At 25.1% G+C, this 16,341-nt stretch overlaps 1 protein-coding gene across 11 annotated transcripts; it reads right to left on the minus strand.

Moving 5' to 3' along the window:
• Positions 1 to 1,630: 1,630 nt before the first annotated feature.
• LOC113551602 (ninjurin-1-like) lies at positions 1,631 to 13,412 on the minus strand. 11 transcript variants are annotated; one of them, XM_026953941.1, is made up of 6 exons: positions 13,193 to 13,412; positions 12,150 to 12,196; positions 7,787 to 8,037; positions 7,522 to 7,719; positions 7,328 to 7,447; positions 4,498 to 4,633 (listed from the first exon to the last, which is right to left on the minus strand). In XM_026953941.1, the coding sequence occupies exons 3-6, from the start codon at positions 8,018 to 8,020 to the stop codon at positions 4,562 to 4,564; spliced, it is 624 nt and encodes a 207-aa protein (XP_026809742.1). In that variant the 5' UTR covers positions 8,021 to 8,037; positions 12,150 to 12,196; positions 13,193 to 13,412; the 3' UTR covers positions 4,498 to 4,561. The 11 variants fall into 11 exon arrangements, with proteins under 11 accessions (XP_026809736.1, XP_026809737.1, XP_026809740.1 ...); XM_026953942.1 differs by lacking the exon at positions 12,150 to 12,196 and having other exon boundaries at positions 13,193 to 13,273; positions 13,373 to 13,409; XM_026953936.1 differs by lacking the exons at positions 7,328 to 7,447; positions 7,522 to 7,719; positions 7,787 to 8,037; positions 12,150 to 12,196 and adding exons at positions 2,390 to 2,608; positions 2,666 to 2,863 and having other exon boundaries at positions 4,219 to 4,633; positions 13,193 to 13,273; positions 13,373 to 13,409.
• Positions 13,413 to 16,341: the final 2,929 nt, after the last annotated feature.

The raw sequence follows: 16,341 nt of genomic DNA on the forward strand, positions 1-16,341 counted from the left end.
TACTATAATAAATGTATTAAAATTGGTAGAACTATTTTTTTTCACGTAAGAGGTAAAAATATAGAGAATGAATAACAGAATAAAACTTTGAGTCTTTTTTTAACTCGTCATTTCCCCTTCTCTACGAAACGCATATAAGGGAGCTTAACCCTTTTATCTTTTTTTTTTACTCTGTAGTCAGTGCTTGAAATGTAAAATTTACCGAATCAGAAAACATAATGTTTCTATTATATTTAATTATGTATTTTGCGATTTTTTAAAAATTTGCTTGACAATCTTTTTTACATATTTACCTATTATAGTGCTATTTTTGGTGTTTTTAAATGCATATTAAAGTGCTAAAAATATATTTTTGGTGCTATAACTTCCAAGCCCTGATAATAACAATATAGATACAGGGTTATAATAAATTTAAGAAAAATGAACACTATAATAGGTTACATGCGAATATTCATTTTTCAATTCAATTTACGTACTTAGTAAAATCTGATTTTGTGTTAATATCTCGATTTTATTTTAAATTTTCTAGATTATATATTTTTAATGAGAAAATCTTGGTATTTTTTTGACCCTTTTCCTCCATTACCCACAGTACCAACTATACTTTGCTTAGCGATAGAACACGAAGACTGCGCAATGCGCATCCCTACACGACACCTTACTATCGATACATTCGTAACCAGTTTCACTATGCTACAGTATCGCGTAGAGATGTACTTACAAAAGAACAAATTTTTGTCGGTTTACAGCATGTTCTCTTGCTGAACAAAGTATATAGAACCAATTTATTACCAGGTATCCACGTTAAATGATAAGGATTAAAGCCAGGTAGTTAAAAGTTGTCAGATGTAATTTAGAAGTACTAAAATAAATATATATATATATAGGGACAATAAATGATAATACTCATTACTCAAATACTATAAATACTTTAATATATGTAATCTTAGCAGTTGTTTACAGAATATTATTAATATTACCCATTTAATATCTTACTTTACAAGAAACATTTAGTAACATACATTACTATTAGGTATACGACATACGTATACGGTAAAAATTAGATAGTTAAATATACAATTTTAATTTTGAATACATCAAATACATGTTTATTATATTTTTAATAAATATAAAGTAACTTAAAAAGTACCTATACAAGTAATAAAATCTAAGTATATGATGGTTATTAAATATTTATTATGCAAACAAATCATTTGTATTATTTCATATAGTTAACAATTTAAAAATATTTATTTATGTATATTTATGTATTGTATGATATTTATTAGCTATAAAGGTTACAATTCAAAAATTAATTTAAATATTAATAAGTGTAATTAATTATAGGACACTAATAATTTTTTTTATTAAAAATATCTAAGTAGATTATATATATTTTTATTATTATAATCTTTTATTTATAATATTGATAAGAAGTTATTAAATATTATTTACCTACCCAAGTTATAAACATAAACTAATAATTAATGCAGAATTATGTAATGTATTATAATTTCATGAATATATTTTAAGGATTTTTAAATTATCTTTTATTTATTTTAAACTAATGATTTATTATATTCTTAAAATTATTAATATATTATATTAATGATCTATGAGTAATGCCTTTTTATTTAATAGAGCACCTATATGCAATTCTAAATTACATTAATAGAGACATGTCTTTATTTTATATTTCTATGTTCTTTATATTAACAGTGAATACCTACTCAATAATTCGAAGTTTTTAATATATAAAAATATTTATTGTTATTAAATCACAATTAAAAAATCTTTTTTACATTCATAGTTAGAAAAAATATTAAAAAATATATTAAGTAATGACTATACGCCTATACCTATGTCAATAAAATGATAACAATTTTTGACGAATCTTTCTCCCATTTTTTATATATGACCTTGATAATGGATGCATTGATCGTTAAACTTTCTGCTGTAACTTTCTATTTATTAATTTCATAATCTGAAGCAGTATATTTTTAAAAAAATATTGAACTAATAAAGTAGGTAAGTACATAAATATAATTTTACTATTTTAGTCATATAAAACGATAATATTTATTAGATTTATACATTGTTTATTTAAATAGATTGTTTAGTTGAGGGGAATAATGGATTTTTTTTTTTTTTAGTATCCCTTATCCAATTATTTATTTATTTATTTATTTTTATTGGGAATAAGGCTTCATCAACTCAGGACATTAGCCTGCCAATTATTTTTATTAGTCTAAACTTTAGTCTTTAAAAGTTATAAATTCGTGTGTACATGGATATTTTATTATATAAGTATGATATAGTTTATTTATTAATAAAATTTAAAATGCCATTAATTTTAATATTTTACGAAGATAAACTCTATGGCCTTGATCTATAATAATAAATTTGGGTTCTCAGTCACAGAAGTTGACAACACTACTGCAGGTGAAATTACTGCTGGTCCTCCAAATGACGTTATGAAAATATTGACGACCGTTATAAGGAATATACCAACTATGACGTAGTTACCCAATTTAAATGCCATTTTTCGTTGTTCGCAATTAGTCACATTATATCGAGCACTTAGTAAAAGCGCTACGCCAACTAAAATCTAGTATGACAAAATTAAATTATTAGAAAATCTAAAATTAATAATTTGTATAATTACCTGTAAAAATATGCTAGTCAACAAAAGCACGATACAAACGACGTAAAGGACGCTACCATCACTGTTTTCTAATACATATCTTAATTGATTTGCATTTGCAGAAAACAATGCAACGTCCATCATGCCATGAGATAATAACTTTTTATTTCTGTATATGTTAAACGCTTTTGGAGTATCGTCATCTATATTTCCGATCACCTGGAATTACATTTTTTTAAATTATAATATCATTAGTTTATGATTTAATATAATTTTTTTTTTAATATTCCTATTAGGTTATGTAATTTATTTTACTATAAGTAATTCAGTAGATTGAATTATTTTTTCCACACTGTTCTTGAAAATATCATTGTGTGTGTTAATGTTAAGTATAATAATATATGTAAAAGTTTTATGTCCACACTAATAATGTTTTTGAAGTATAACAGAATCATAATGAATACTGTTATTTATAGTTTAAACATGTAATTTTCTTCAAATTTAAACTTCAATTATTTTTAAAAATAAATTGTACATATGTATTTTAAATATTTTTACATATTTATATAAGAATAACTTACATGTATTTAATTTGTAAGTATTTTTATTTAATGTATAGAGTTTTAACATTTATAAGAATAAAAAATTAAAAATGTCTGTAAATAGCTCAAAATAATTTAAAATATAATATTTAAAAATTATATTGTGTATACAAATAATCATTTAAACATTTAATGGAAGTATCTACGGTTATTCGTTTTTAAAATAAACCAAAAATAAAATAAATGTTATCATAAACAGGAATTGCGTAAAAATTAGCATTTTCCTTAATTTTTTTTGTCTTTTCCGATGATTTTTATTCATTGGGAATTTTTACTTTTATATAAATAAATGTATGTGTAATATTGTAATATGTATAGAATACGATTTGTATATCTTTAATGTAGATCCAAGTTTTTATTCAAAACAACCCTTAAAGTTAAAAATTAAAGCATTTTTCAATTAGGTACTTATCATGTATACATATACAAAAAATAAAAAATAAAAAAACATAATTGTAAAATAAGTATAATGTTCATCGCTTCACTCAAAACTTAAATAACGTTCGTGAAGTCCCCCATCACTTATGGCCAGACACTACAAACTTCTTCAGAAAATTTGCTATATATTTGTTAGAATTTACTATGTAATTTTTAGAATTTGCATGCTTTTAGTGTTTCTGGAAAAACATTTTCTTACTTTGAAGGACAAATTCACGGGCGTCTTAAAATAACTCATTTAGATTCGTGTTATATGATATTGAAATCTATGGACCAATAAAAATATCGAACAAGAAATGATTTAAATTCTTCAACCCCGTAATTACTGGCTAGGCTATTATCCTTGTATAACTCCTCATTATGAACCAACCGAAACACTTCTTAGATACCTCCTCGCTCATTATAAATGAATAATAAATGAGTTACAATACTAACAGTTTAGAAATTGATTAAAAATCATGAAAAGCCACATATCATGTACTACATGTAGTACAACATATAAAAACATAACATGTATTAATTTCACTTTCATACCTCATTGGCTATAACAGTTTGGTCCGGCAATAAACTGTCATCATCTGCCGGGAATCCTTTGTCGTTTTGATTATTTGCTAATGCCATTTTAGAACCATTTGTATTACTGTGACCATTCGAAAAATCTATTGTTGAATTACGATTTTCAGTTACTATTTCGTTCATCTCTATTTCTTGGGTCTTAATGTCGGTCGATCCGTTAGGTGTTAGTGCTGGAGCGTGTTTTAGTTTTGGCTCAACGGTTTTGCAGTTATTATTGGTGTGTACTTGATTTTGATCCTTCAATATCTGTCGTTCGGTACTACAGTGAGACGGAGGACATGCATGCATTGTCTTAGATTAACTACTGATCGAATCTAGTTTCAACTGATGTCCATCTGCAGTCGACGGTAATTTCCGATTTCAGTCTGTATTTCTAAAAAAAAAAAATCTTATATATTAGTAGGGGATTCCTGTATTTAGTTGTTTTATTCAAGCAATATCATCATTTATTAGCCTTGAGAACACGTGTACTTCATTTGTATTTATAAGGAGCTATAACTTAGTAAGCAATACGATACGTTATTACTTATTAATTATTACGTATAAAAATGATAACATTCATTAATATATTTTCTCAGTATTTCTTTAATATAAAATTACATAATTTAATAAACAATAAATTATTTTTTTAAATCCCAGGTGTGCGTTATTATTATTTTCTTACCAACATATTTTATGAAATAATAAATTATTTTGTATTAAAAATTATTAACTCGTATAATATACTTAATATATTTTTGAGATATTTAATTTGTACTCTGAAATAAATTTATATATTTATTTATTTTATAAACGTTTGTATACTTCAAAAAATAAAATATTTTTTGTTTTAAACAAAATTTAACAGTAGATATTATAATACTAAGTGTCGATTGAAATATTAAATAAATATAAATAAAAACAAATGACAATATTATACGATTTAAGATTTTCGTGAAATCTTTTTCGATTTTGAATTAAGTTATATGGAATTAAAATTGCATGATCATATTATATTAGTAACGGATGTTTTGTAGTTTTGTATGTACATATTATATTATGTGCTTTATCTGTCTATATTATATGTAGTATAGGCACTAATATTAGTCTATTTTCTATATTATAACATAAAATAATAATTGTAGTTAATATCTTCAGGATTCAAATAAAATCAAAAAACAGCAGGCAAGTGGTTGGTATACAATGAGACACGGGAGAGATGCCCCCCAAATTTTCCCCAAAAATGTAATTATATATTATTATTATCTTTACTTTAAATAATAATATAAATTGTATAATTGAGTTTTTACTGTTGTTTTATATATATATATAATATAATTTACATAATTTTTTTCTTGACTATTTTTTAAGCACTGAATCGATAGTCATCGTTGTGTTTAGAGTTTAATATGACTCTACATTTTAAAGTTATTATTTAAGAGTGATCATTACAATAATATCTATGATAACATTTACATTTCATAATTATTTATAAATATCCTATAACATATCATAAAAATAGTGCAATACACTTATAGGTTATAGAAAGATATATTAAAATTAAATAAACACAATATAAATGGTATATATTTTATTGTAAAAAAATTATATTTTCTATTCGCTAAATTACATCAATGTTTTGGTTTCATAATATTTATTTAATTTTTTATAAATTATAACAATTAGATAGGTATAAATCAATATTATGAACAATCAAATCCAACAAATAACATTATAACACCGTCAATAATTAGTGCATTATAAATTATAATATTCAATTCAATAAAAGATAAAACAAATAGTATTTGAATTTTCAATTACATTTTTTTAGCTTAGATGCTTAGGATATTGTATAAGTTATTAGAAATTTTCGATTATGTCTTAAAAAAAATTTGTCTTAAAAAGTTAAACTTTTATTTAAATTTTAAGTATATATTCTTATGGTAGAATGAATTTGAAATTAACATGTTAAGTACAAATAATAGTTACATACTTTTGAATTTATTAGTGAATATTTAATAGTTAAAATGAGTCATCCGTTATGCAAATTAATTAAAAATTATTTTTAATTTGTTAAATTCCAGCTTTATTGTCAATATTGTAATAAAGTATTCATTTTGAAAATTATTGTAACTATAGTAACATTTTATTTTTTACACTGTGTATTTGTGTTATTTATTAAGATTATTATATATTTGTAAATATTCTACAAGATCAATAATTAATACTTATTAAATTAAATATTAAATAATACTTATATTACCGACTAATACTTGATTTTGTATTAATGATTAAAATTCATAAATTTTATTTGACTAGTGTTAAAATAAGATTTAAAAGTATAATTTATTATATTTATATAATATAAAAAATTTTTAGAAAAATGTAATTAAACTAATCATTACTTATTTAACTATATATATATATATGTACAAAAAAAGTATATTCTAGGTCAAATTTATATAAATGCAAATAGTATCCTTATTAAAAATATTTCCCGTATGTTAATTTAATCATTGATACAGAAATATAATATGTCAACAGTACATTTTCATCAAAAATACAGATACTGAGATATGTAAAGATTACAGATGTACACTGTCGTAGTTTAATAAGTATCTGTCTCGTAGAAATTAACTATCAATAAATAAATATTATGTTATGTTATAATGAGTTAATACGTTTTTAAATAAACATATTTTTTTTTTAATTTTAAATATTTTCAATATTCAAATTTTTCATTTGGTACTTATTAGTAATAATATAAATAGTTAATTATAAAAAATAATTAGTTATAATTAATTATGCATAAGATGGTATAAAATGTTATAAGTATATATATTATATAAGTAAATTGGTGAAAATAGTCGAAGGAGGTGGCTTGTGGGGTCTCAGTTCTTATTTGAAAGTTAATTCTCAATTCTAATCAATAAGCACAATACATCATTTTTAGATTTGAGGAAATAATAATAATAAAAAAAAAAAATGTAATAAAAATAGATAAAATAATGTGAGTTATTTGAGTCTATTAATGTATAAAATAATATGATTATGCTGGTTTTCCAAATGCAGATATTAAAATATTAACCACTGTTATGAGGAATATTCCAACAATAACGTAGTTTCCGAACTTGAATGCCATTTTTCGGTCATTACAATTAGTTACATTGTATTGAATACTCAAAAGCATAGTCATTCCAACCAAAATCTAATAAGAAGAAATTCATCAATAAAGACAGCAAGTATATAGATACATTCAGAAATACTCTAAATTTAATTTACTTGCAAGATTATGCTCATTGATAAAAGTATTACACAAATGTATGAAATGTATTGGCCATCAAACGTCTCTAAGACATGCCTCAACTGATTTGCATTTGCGGAAAACAACGCTATGTCCATCATACTTTGAGTTAAAAGTTTCTTTTTTCTATATAAATCAAAAGCTTTCAAAGTGTCATCATCAGAATCTGCAAGTATCTGAAAAAAAATATTAATTATTTATATTTTTAACGTGAATTAAATATTGTAAATACTGTGTATTTACATTTTCAAAAATTCCATTTTTATTTTTTATAATAGGTTGAAGTTCATTGTCTTCAGTAGGTTGAACAATTTGTGTCGAAGTATTACCAAGTTCTACATGAGAAGGATCAGATAAACCATTAATATTATTTTGTATCTTAGTAAAATTTGAAGAATCGGTTTGTTCCGAAGCGGTTTTTTCTTGTCTTTTCTTGTTTTCAAGCATCCGACGTTGTTCTAAAATGGAATTATCCATGTCCTATAAAATTTTTTCTAAAACAAAATACAAAGATAGTTAATGTATTAACTAATACATAAGTAATTAAAAGCTCCGCTTTTGAAAAGAGAACCAATGTACAAAATTTATTATCTTTTGTTACTCATAAATTTTCTTTAATATTTAATTTGGTGCCAAAGAAATATTATTATTATTATTCTGTATTAAGATGTAACAATTTATGCGATAGTCTATTAATTTTATCGAAATACAAAAGTATTAACATTAAAATAATATTGAAAAATAAATAGGTTTGTAAAAAGATCAAATAGATAGATAAATAGATTATATTTCTATATTAAAGTACTTTAAGAGAATATATATGCAATAATCATTATTGATTTCTATCAGTTTATAAAATATAATTATATCATTATAATGATGCACAGTTGTCTGCCTATTTTTACGCCTTCTACATATCAAACCATTCCAATGGTTTGTGCATATAACATGGGCAATTTTCTTCAATACAATTTAAAACGAATATGAAAACAGTAGTCTTTTTCTAAATTTGAATTTAGCTTAGAAAACAGTAAAATACATTTTTTTTTTCAAAAATGTTAATTTTTAAATTAAAAATACACATTGTACTATATTATTACTATATTATTTTTATTTTATTGCTATTTTGAAAAAAATATTGTACCGTTACATCATATGTATTATTACAATAATGTATTGATGCGATTTGTGTGTATATACAGTTATTTATATATATATATATACCTTTGTTAGAAGTCTTTACAGGTTTCAAGTTAAACTACGTAATCATTAATTTAGTGAATAAAAATATATAATTACTACATGTATGATCAGTGGCGCTGATCACGTATGGCAAGTGGGGTAAACACCTCAGAACTTTTTAATGGGTCGTGAGTAATTTTTTTTGATATAGTTGTAATTTGTAAATATTAAATAGTAAATAAAAAGAAGTAGACAACACATAAGCAAAATGCATTTAATGCAGTAAGCAGGCATAATATAGAGAAGATACCTTATACTCTTTCTCCCTTAATCAGGCTTGAGTGGGTGGGTAGGTGATATCCTCAAACAGGGTTTACCCCAGTGGTTTAAAAAAGGATCGGCGCCATGTGTATGATATTTAATTAATTCTTAACAAAACATGTAATATTTTGCTATAGACATAAATACATAATATACCATGCAGTTTTTGTTTTAATTTTAAATTTTTAATACTATTTATATTGATAAAATATAGATTCATATATTTGTGATAATCGTCTGTTATGTTTTCCATACCTATAATTTGTTATTGACATTTCTTTAATTAAAAATATATATTTTATTTTTAATAAAAACGTCAATAACCAAAAATAATGTATAAAATTATCTTTTTTATGACTTAAGTAATTAATAAATCGTGTGCGCCAGTAATGAATAAATAATGTTATATTTGGAAATATATGGTAATATTATATTATATTTATTTATTTACCTATACTGCTTTATAGTTCACTAAGCCCTTGATTATTATCCCCGTAGTTAGCATTTTTTATGCATACAAATAAAAGCTTACTCTATGATGAATTATCAATATAGTTAAAAATTAAACCAAAAATAATCATAAGAGTATAATTATTATACTTACCTATTAAACATTAGGAGGTATATCAAAACATAATAAAATTAAACAGTATTCACTACACTATTTTTGTAATATATTCGCAATTAAATTTAATTAACATTAAATATTACACATTTAAATAATCAAAAAAAAAATTCCAATTCAATTTTTTAATATAAGGATTTAAAAAGATATAAAATTTAATAGGTATTGCCTTATTTATGTTAAAAAACAAATATTTTGAAGAATCATGATTATCAAGTTATTAGAGTTTATTAAGATTTATTATAGACACGTAATGTTTAAATAAGTATAAATAATTAATATAGTTATAGATTATAATGCATATTATTATATATTTAATTGATTTATGAGAATGGGTTACTATCGATAAGAATAAGTTAAATGCAATTAACCTTAAAATATAGTATTCTCAGTAAGAAAATAAGTCCAAAGTTTAGCCCCATCATATCTTTCGTAGCACTCACAACTAATCAACGCCATTCTCCTTCGTTTTTCAATTATTATGGCGTATTACACTTAACATAAAATAAAACCTATTGTGCATTAAGTATCTTTTTATTTTACCTAAGTTTAACATCAACAATTTTACTACTAAATTAAATAAGTTTGTATTTAGTTTTATAAATTATAAAAATAATTAAGTTACGTAAAATTAATAATCACAGGTCTTTGTGTCCGCGCGATTGCCACCAGTTGAATATCGTATTTCTCCTCTTATCTTCTTCAAAAAGAGTGCCAACAAATTTAATTGTTCATTGAACATTGCCAAAAATAAAAATAAAAATCAACAAAATAGTCCCTTTTCCAATGATTCCCAAATCGTCAAACCAGAACAGATATTTTTCACTTATTGGCTTCTCTGATAATGAACCTAGTGCAACAAACTCATCATTTTTCAATCTATCACACTTACGTTATGCAGAGATTAAAGTTAATATTCCACACATAATAATATCTTTATTCTCCAATGCACGAAATGTGTGGTTATCTGACTATTTACGCACATTGTAATTATAGCACCAACTGTATTTTATGTAAAATTGTTAGTGCCTTAACTTTGAGTTATTCACCTCAAGTATATTTTTTAATTTAAGTCAATGTAATCAATTACTTGTACCTAAATTAATTACAAAATGCACATTTTCAAATAAGGAAATATTAAAAATAACCTTAAAGTCTATAGTAAAAGTACCTAAAAAACAAAAGGAATAACTCATTTATGAAAAAGCGTAAATAACATTTGTGGAAGAAATTAGTATTTAATTAACTATTTGATATTTAACTATGTTGTTCCGTTTTTAATATTTTGAAACTTTGAGGGACGATGCTATTAAATATATTAAATAATTTTTTTAATTTTTCTTTTTAAAATATATGATGTACAATCTGTAGTGTAGGGAATAATAGCTAATAATAAGAATTATGCTGATTGACTAAGTGCAAATGCCTGTTCGACAAAGCCAAACAGTTATAACACTTCTTATTTTATTTCGTTTAAAATAATATTTTTAAATAAATATACATCTATTCATATAAAAATCAATGCTTTTGGTTTAATGAACTACAATATTAAATATGTAGTACAAATTAGGAAATACAAGTCGAAATAAGGAATATACTAATAACTAGGTAGTATAATATTTTATGTATTGGAAAAACCTGTCCAGTGAGTAAGATGTATAACTTCTGCCTACAGGTTAAAACGATTATTTGCATATATATATATATTATTTATCAGCGAGGTTTGAAAAATAATTATTTTAGCACTTCATTAGTCATACATTTAAATATTTAACAAATTTTGGAATTAAACTTAATAAAAAATACAATAGTAGAATAATATAGGTATTGAAATCAAGTAATATTTTAACAATATATATATTTTAATAAATTACATTAGGTATAGATTTTAATTTGTTAAACACGCATGGTACAGCTGTTTATAGTTTATATAGTAGAGACGTACAGTTATCCGTGATCGAACAATGAACTTATAAATATGTAGTATTAATGAAAACAAATTATTTTTTTGTTAAAAATGAAAAAGTAAAGTAAATTAACAACTGTACGTAAAAAACAAAGGTAGTTGAACATGAAGTATTTAAATAAATACTGTAATAAATGAGTTAATTTACATTTGCTGAATTAAAATAAAAAGTAAATATACATTAAAATAATTGGCCATCAACAATTTGTAGGTTTATAAAATCGATAATTCTAAAAATAAAATATTTTTTCGTGAAGAAGCGTGTGTTTGAATTTATTGAAAAATAATGAAGACAATTTTAATCGTAAAATAAATAAACAACTTAAAGTAATATTGTAATGATAAATAAAATCATATAATTATACACAAATTGTGATTTTGTGTTAATTGTATATTATTATACACAGATAGATAGTTTTCTGGTTTCCATAGGAATGCTTTTTCTTTATAATGTAATGATAGTAGAAATTATAAAACTAATTTAGTGTAGAAACTTATAATATTATACTTACTTGACATTTTGTAATTGTGACCGTATTTTAAAATGTAGTAACTCGAGCTATACAAATTAATATACGAAGATAATAACAGAATAGAAAATATTATAACAAAATACTGCACGAGGGGTTACATTTTAACTATTTAAAATAATTTATCCAAATTTATCCCATAAAAAATTTTTCAAAAACATTATCTTCCTTCCATTACAAGCTCATAAATATATATAAAATAAAAATCATTTATCATTAATCATTTAAAATCAAGCCGTTTATATACATAATAGTTTAGTTTACGCTTATTAAGCCGGATCGATGAGACGCAAATTCGTTTAAAATGTCACATTGACGATATAAAACGCAAAGTTAAATCGAGTAGGTGGGCGGGGGAGTAAATGGGTGATATGAGATGGCAAAACCATCACGAGACACGAATGATAGCAGCAAGTATAGTTAACTCACTTGTTGCCATATATCTACTATATTATATATATATAAAGCGTGTCTGGGATATTCGATGGGATTTTAAACGGTTATTCGTTTAAAAAATATATATTATATCTTTCTAATAGGACGTTTTACAAATTCAAACGCATTAGTTGTCAAGCGAGTGTTTTAAAATTGTTAAATTACTAGTCTATATATAGTCGCTATATAAAAGCTACAGATTTAATGTAAAAATATAAAAACAATCGATAATTGAAAACGGATAATAAACTTATCATCTTTAAAGTGGCATATACATTTACTATTACTCCAATGTTAAAAACCACAAAACTTTGTTTTAAAATAGATTAAACATAAATTCAGTTTGTTACGAGTGTACGCTCGTACAGAGACAGAGGCATCAGAGAAAAATATCGCGTGTGTAGCGTCCTCTTAAAAGTTTCATATTGGATAGGTATTTATTATAATGATAGACTCGTGCGCAATTTCATAGTAGTATACATAAAATAATTAGAACATTATTTTATAATAACCACCACGGGAAATTGTCATATTATTACTGTGTGGCGTGAACAAATACAACGAAACAAAATTTAACCGAAAAACTTTACCTGATTTACGATCGCTTTTCGTGTTTATCGTCCAAATAAGCGATGCCAAACTTTCGGGGACAAATGTGTGTGTTATTGCGGCTAACGTGGCAAAAACCCAAAATAATAATAAAAAAAAGTAATAACAAATAAAAAAACGAACAAAAAAAAAGTTTATAAAAAAAAATATTCTGAAGTCACCTATGATTACGAACTGCACGGACGCCGTACGAACGGGTTCGTCAAACTAAATAAAACCACTACTGCGATATCATATTATTATTATTTTGTCTGAATTCACGGAGGCGGACGTCGTATTTTGTGTTGGTTGGAGTATGAATCGTCTGCTAAATTAGTCAGTTCTCAGTAATTGGGAGGGGACTACTACTAGCAGGCTAACGGAAGATAATCAACATAATACGGACCGAGAAAATATTCGGTTTAATACATTTTTCAATGTACGATATAATATTATAGCGTAGTAACTGAAAAATGTGTATTATATTATTTTAATTAACGTAATAATGATTTTTTTATGGTAAAAGTTACGTCTTAGTAATTTAATGGCAAAGTAACATTTAATATTTGTTTATATGAAATATAGTATATTCAAATAGTGTAAGGTTGGATGTAAAATACTTATAAATACTATACATTACTACTTATACTAATGTGAATACTAGGTAAGTGAAATTTATGCTAACTCGTGTATTTATACTATATATTATTAATTATTATCATCACCATCGTCGTCATTATAATGGTTTTAATTTTTATTTGTGTTTTGAATGCGAAAAGTATGAATTTGTTTGGCGGATTATTTATTAGGTATGTATAATATACATTATACGTTCATTAGTGCCTCAAGTAACATTACTACAAAAACATTATGTTAAACGTTATGAATTTCTGAGCATGTTTTTACTATCGTGTTGATATAGTTGATGCGGCCAAAATACCTAAATTAAAACGGGGGAGAGTAAGTAATCGCTTTGCTATACTATTAAGTAGGTGCGACCGTACCTCGCCACTGAGGAGTAAGTTATTGTATCTAATAGGTATTTGTGTTAAATTTGAATTCAATAATAATAAGTCATTGCATACGAAGACCTCGAGCGTAGAGAGTATCGAAGACAGATATTTTGACCTTTCTAAGTACCAATTAGATTTATTTTTTACAGAAACCACCACCAAAGTTGAAAATCATAGTATAGTGTTTTTTTATTAAACCTATATAATAATATATAATATAGCGTAAAAAGATAAAAAAAAAAAATACTCAGTTACATATTATAACAGTCAATAGTCATAATATTAAATACAGTGTGATTTTTCTCTGCTTACATTCCCAGTCGATAACACATTAACACGGCAGTGTTCTACTCTGCACATCCGCGGAGTCTTTTGGCGACAACACGACAAAGGATTTAATTTGACAGTGAAAATTTTTTTTTGGAGTTGGGACGCGGTGGCGATGATTGATCAGATGCAGGAATCACTCACGCCACCGCAAGAGGAATTCCTTATACAACTATACATAATATATACAATATACGTATAGCCCGTATAGGTATATACCAGGGGCGGCCAAACGGTCGATCGTGGGCAATTTTAAAGTCAATCATGTTAGAATTTATTTTTAGGGCCACGCGCACGAAAATTAATCGAGGTTGTAGTGAACAAATTGTCGACAAGTTTTATCGAAAAATGTTCTATGGAAGTAGCCATACCTATAACCTCAAAGGTGAAGTATATTTTTAGATCATGACAAAAAAAAGTTTGGGCACCCCTGGTGTATACAGTCAACGTGCGTCTGCGCGGTGTGTCTTGGCAAAGCACAGTCTCCGCGGTACTATACAGACACACGCATTCGCATACGGTTTACGGACGGAGGAAAAAATAATACAAAGATCCGATCGAGAAAGACAAACATATTTTTGAAGTACTTACTATTTTATACGTGTTTTTGATTAATCATATCACTAGAATCGCGTATTCGCGTGTATAAAATATGTATACTCGCAGTACCTACTGCATAAAATTGACTAAATATGCACACATACACGGATTTCAAAGATATGTATTCAGTTATTTGATTCTCTTGAACATTTTCATTTTTGTAACATACACCGATATCATTGATAGGTCTTCTCATAAAATTACACGGGTATATGACGCTCCTGCTGGTCCCGTGTTACGTATTTCATAAACAATGCCACAGCATAGGTCTTGTTGTTAACCTCAGTGGCATATTTACGGGGGGGGGGATTAGGGATATATATACGTTTGCACTGCTTTTATATAAATTAGTTAAATCATTGATTTTAAATCAAATTTAAGAACAAGTTATTATTGTTGTTAAGAATAATAAATTATGTGCTATATCATCAGTGTTTAGTGATGGTATTTAGACAAAGTACACCTATCTAAACACAAATGGAGTATACCTATATGGTTAAATGGGGTTACATCTTATCTTTTTCCCATACCTTTTAGATTATAATATTTTAATGTTTGGTAAATCATATTAAACTATATCCTATTTTGTCCTTCCAACGACTATTTATATTAATGTTTTTTTATTATTTAGTGTTAATTGAAATAATAGTCAAAACTTCGTCGATATTCAAGTTTAGTAATAAATATAATACTATGTACCTACATTAAACGTAGATATCGGTAGGTATTACATATATAATATACTAATCGTAATTATTCTAAATAAAACAACTAAAATTTAGCTAAGAATAAGGATTTTATTGTGTTAAAAATGTAGAATATTACAATAGAGTTGTATCTATTATAAAAATACAATTTTTAATTTTATTAACATTTTTTAACAACAAAAATTTTTTGAAAAAAATCAAAATAAATTGTGGCCGAAGGACTCAAACAGCATATTAAATTAAATTTTGTAATATTGAACAAATAATTGATAAAAAGTGTATAATTTTGAGTCTGTCTAAATGTGTGAAACATTGTAAACAATAATCAAAACAAAACGTGTTAACATGAACAAAAACAATTAGTCTTTTAAAAAAGAAAAAGAAAATCAGGTAATGGGAGGCGTGTAAGCGTATAAGATAAAGGCTTCTGCAGCTACCCGTGCAGCGTTCTCGCGTTCGACCACGCGGGCGGTCGAGTGATACTGAGGCGTTTGCCCGGCAGCG

The sequence above is a fragment of the Rhopalosiphum maidis genome, chromosome 2, assembly GCF_003676215.2.
Source record: "Rhopalosiphum maidis isolate BTI-1 chromosome 2, ASM367621v3, whole genome shotgun sequence".
Taxonomy (NCBI): Eukaryota; Metazoa; Arthropoda; class Insecta; order Hemiptera; family Aphididae; genus Rhopalosiphum; species Rhopalosiphum maidis.

What these genes read in the sequence shown, in the direction of transcription:
- LOC113551602 (XM_026953935.1), bottom strand. Translation starts at nt 4,548, where the DNA reads ATGCATGCATGTCCTCCGTCTCACTGTAGTACCGAACGACAGATATTG. An exon ending in AAACTGTTATAGCCAATGAG is followed by an intron (nt 2,864 to 4,218) that starts GTATGAAAGTGA and finishes ATGTAATTCCAG; the next exon opens with GTGATCGGAAATATAGATGA. An exon ending in TGACTAGCATATTTTTACAG is followed by an intron (nt 2,609 to 2,665) that starts GTAATTATACAA and finishes TTGTCATACTAG; the next exon opens with ATTTTAGTTGGCGTAGCGCT.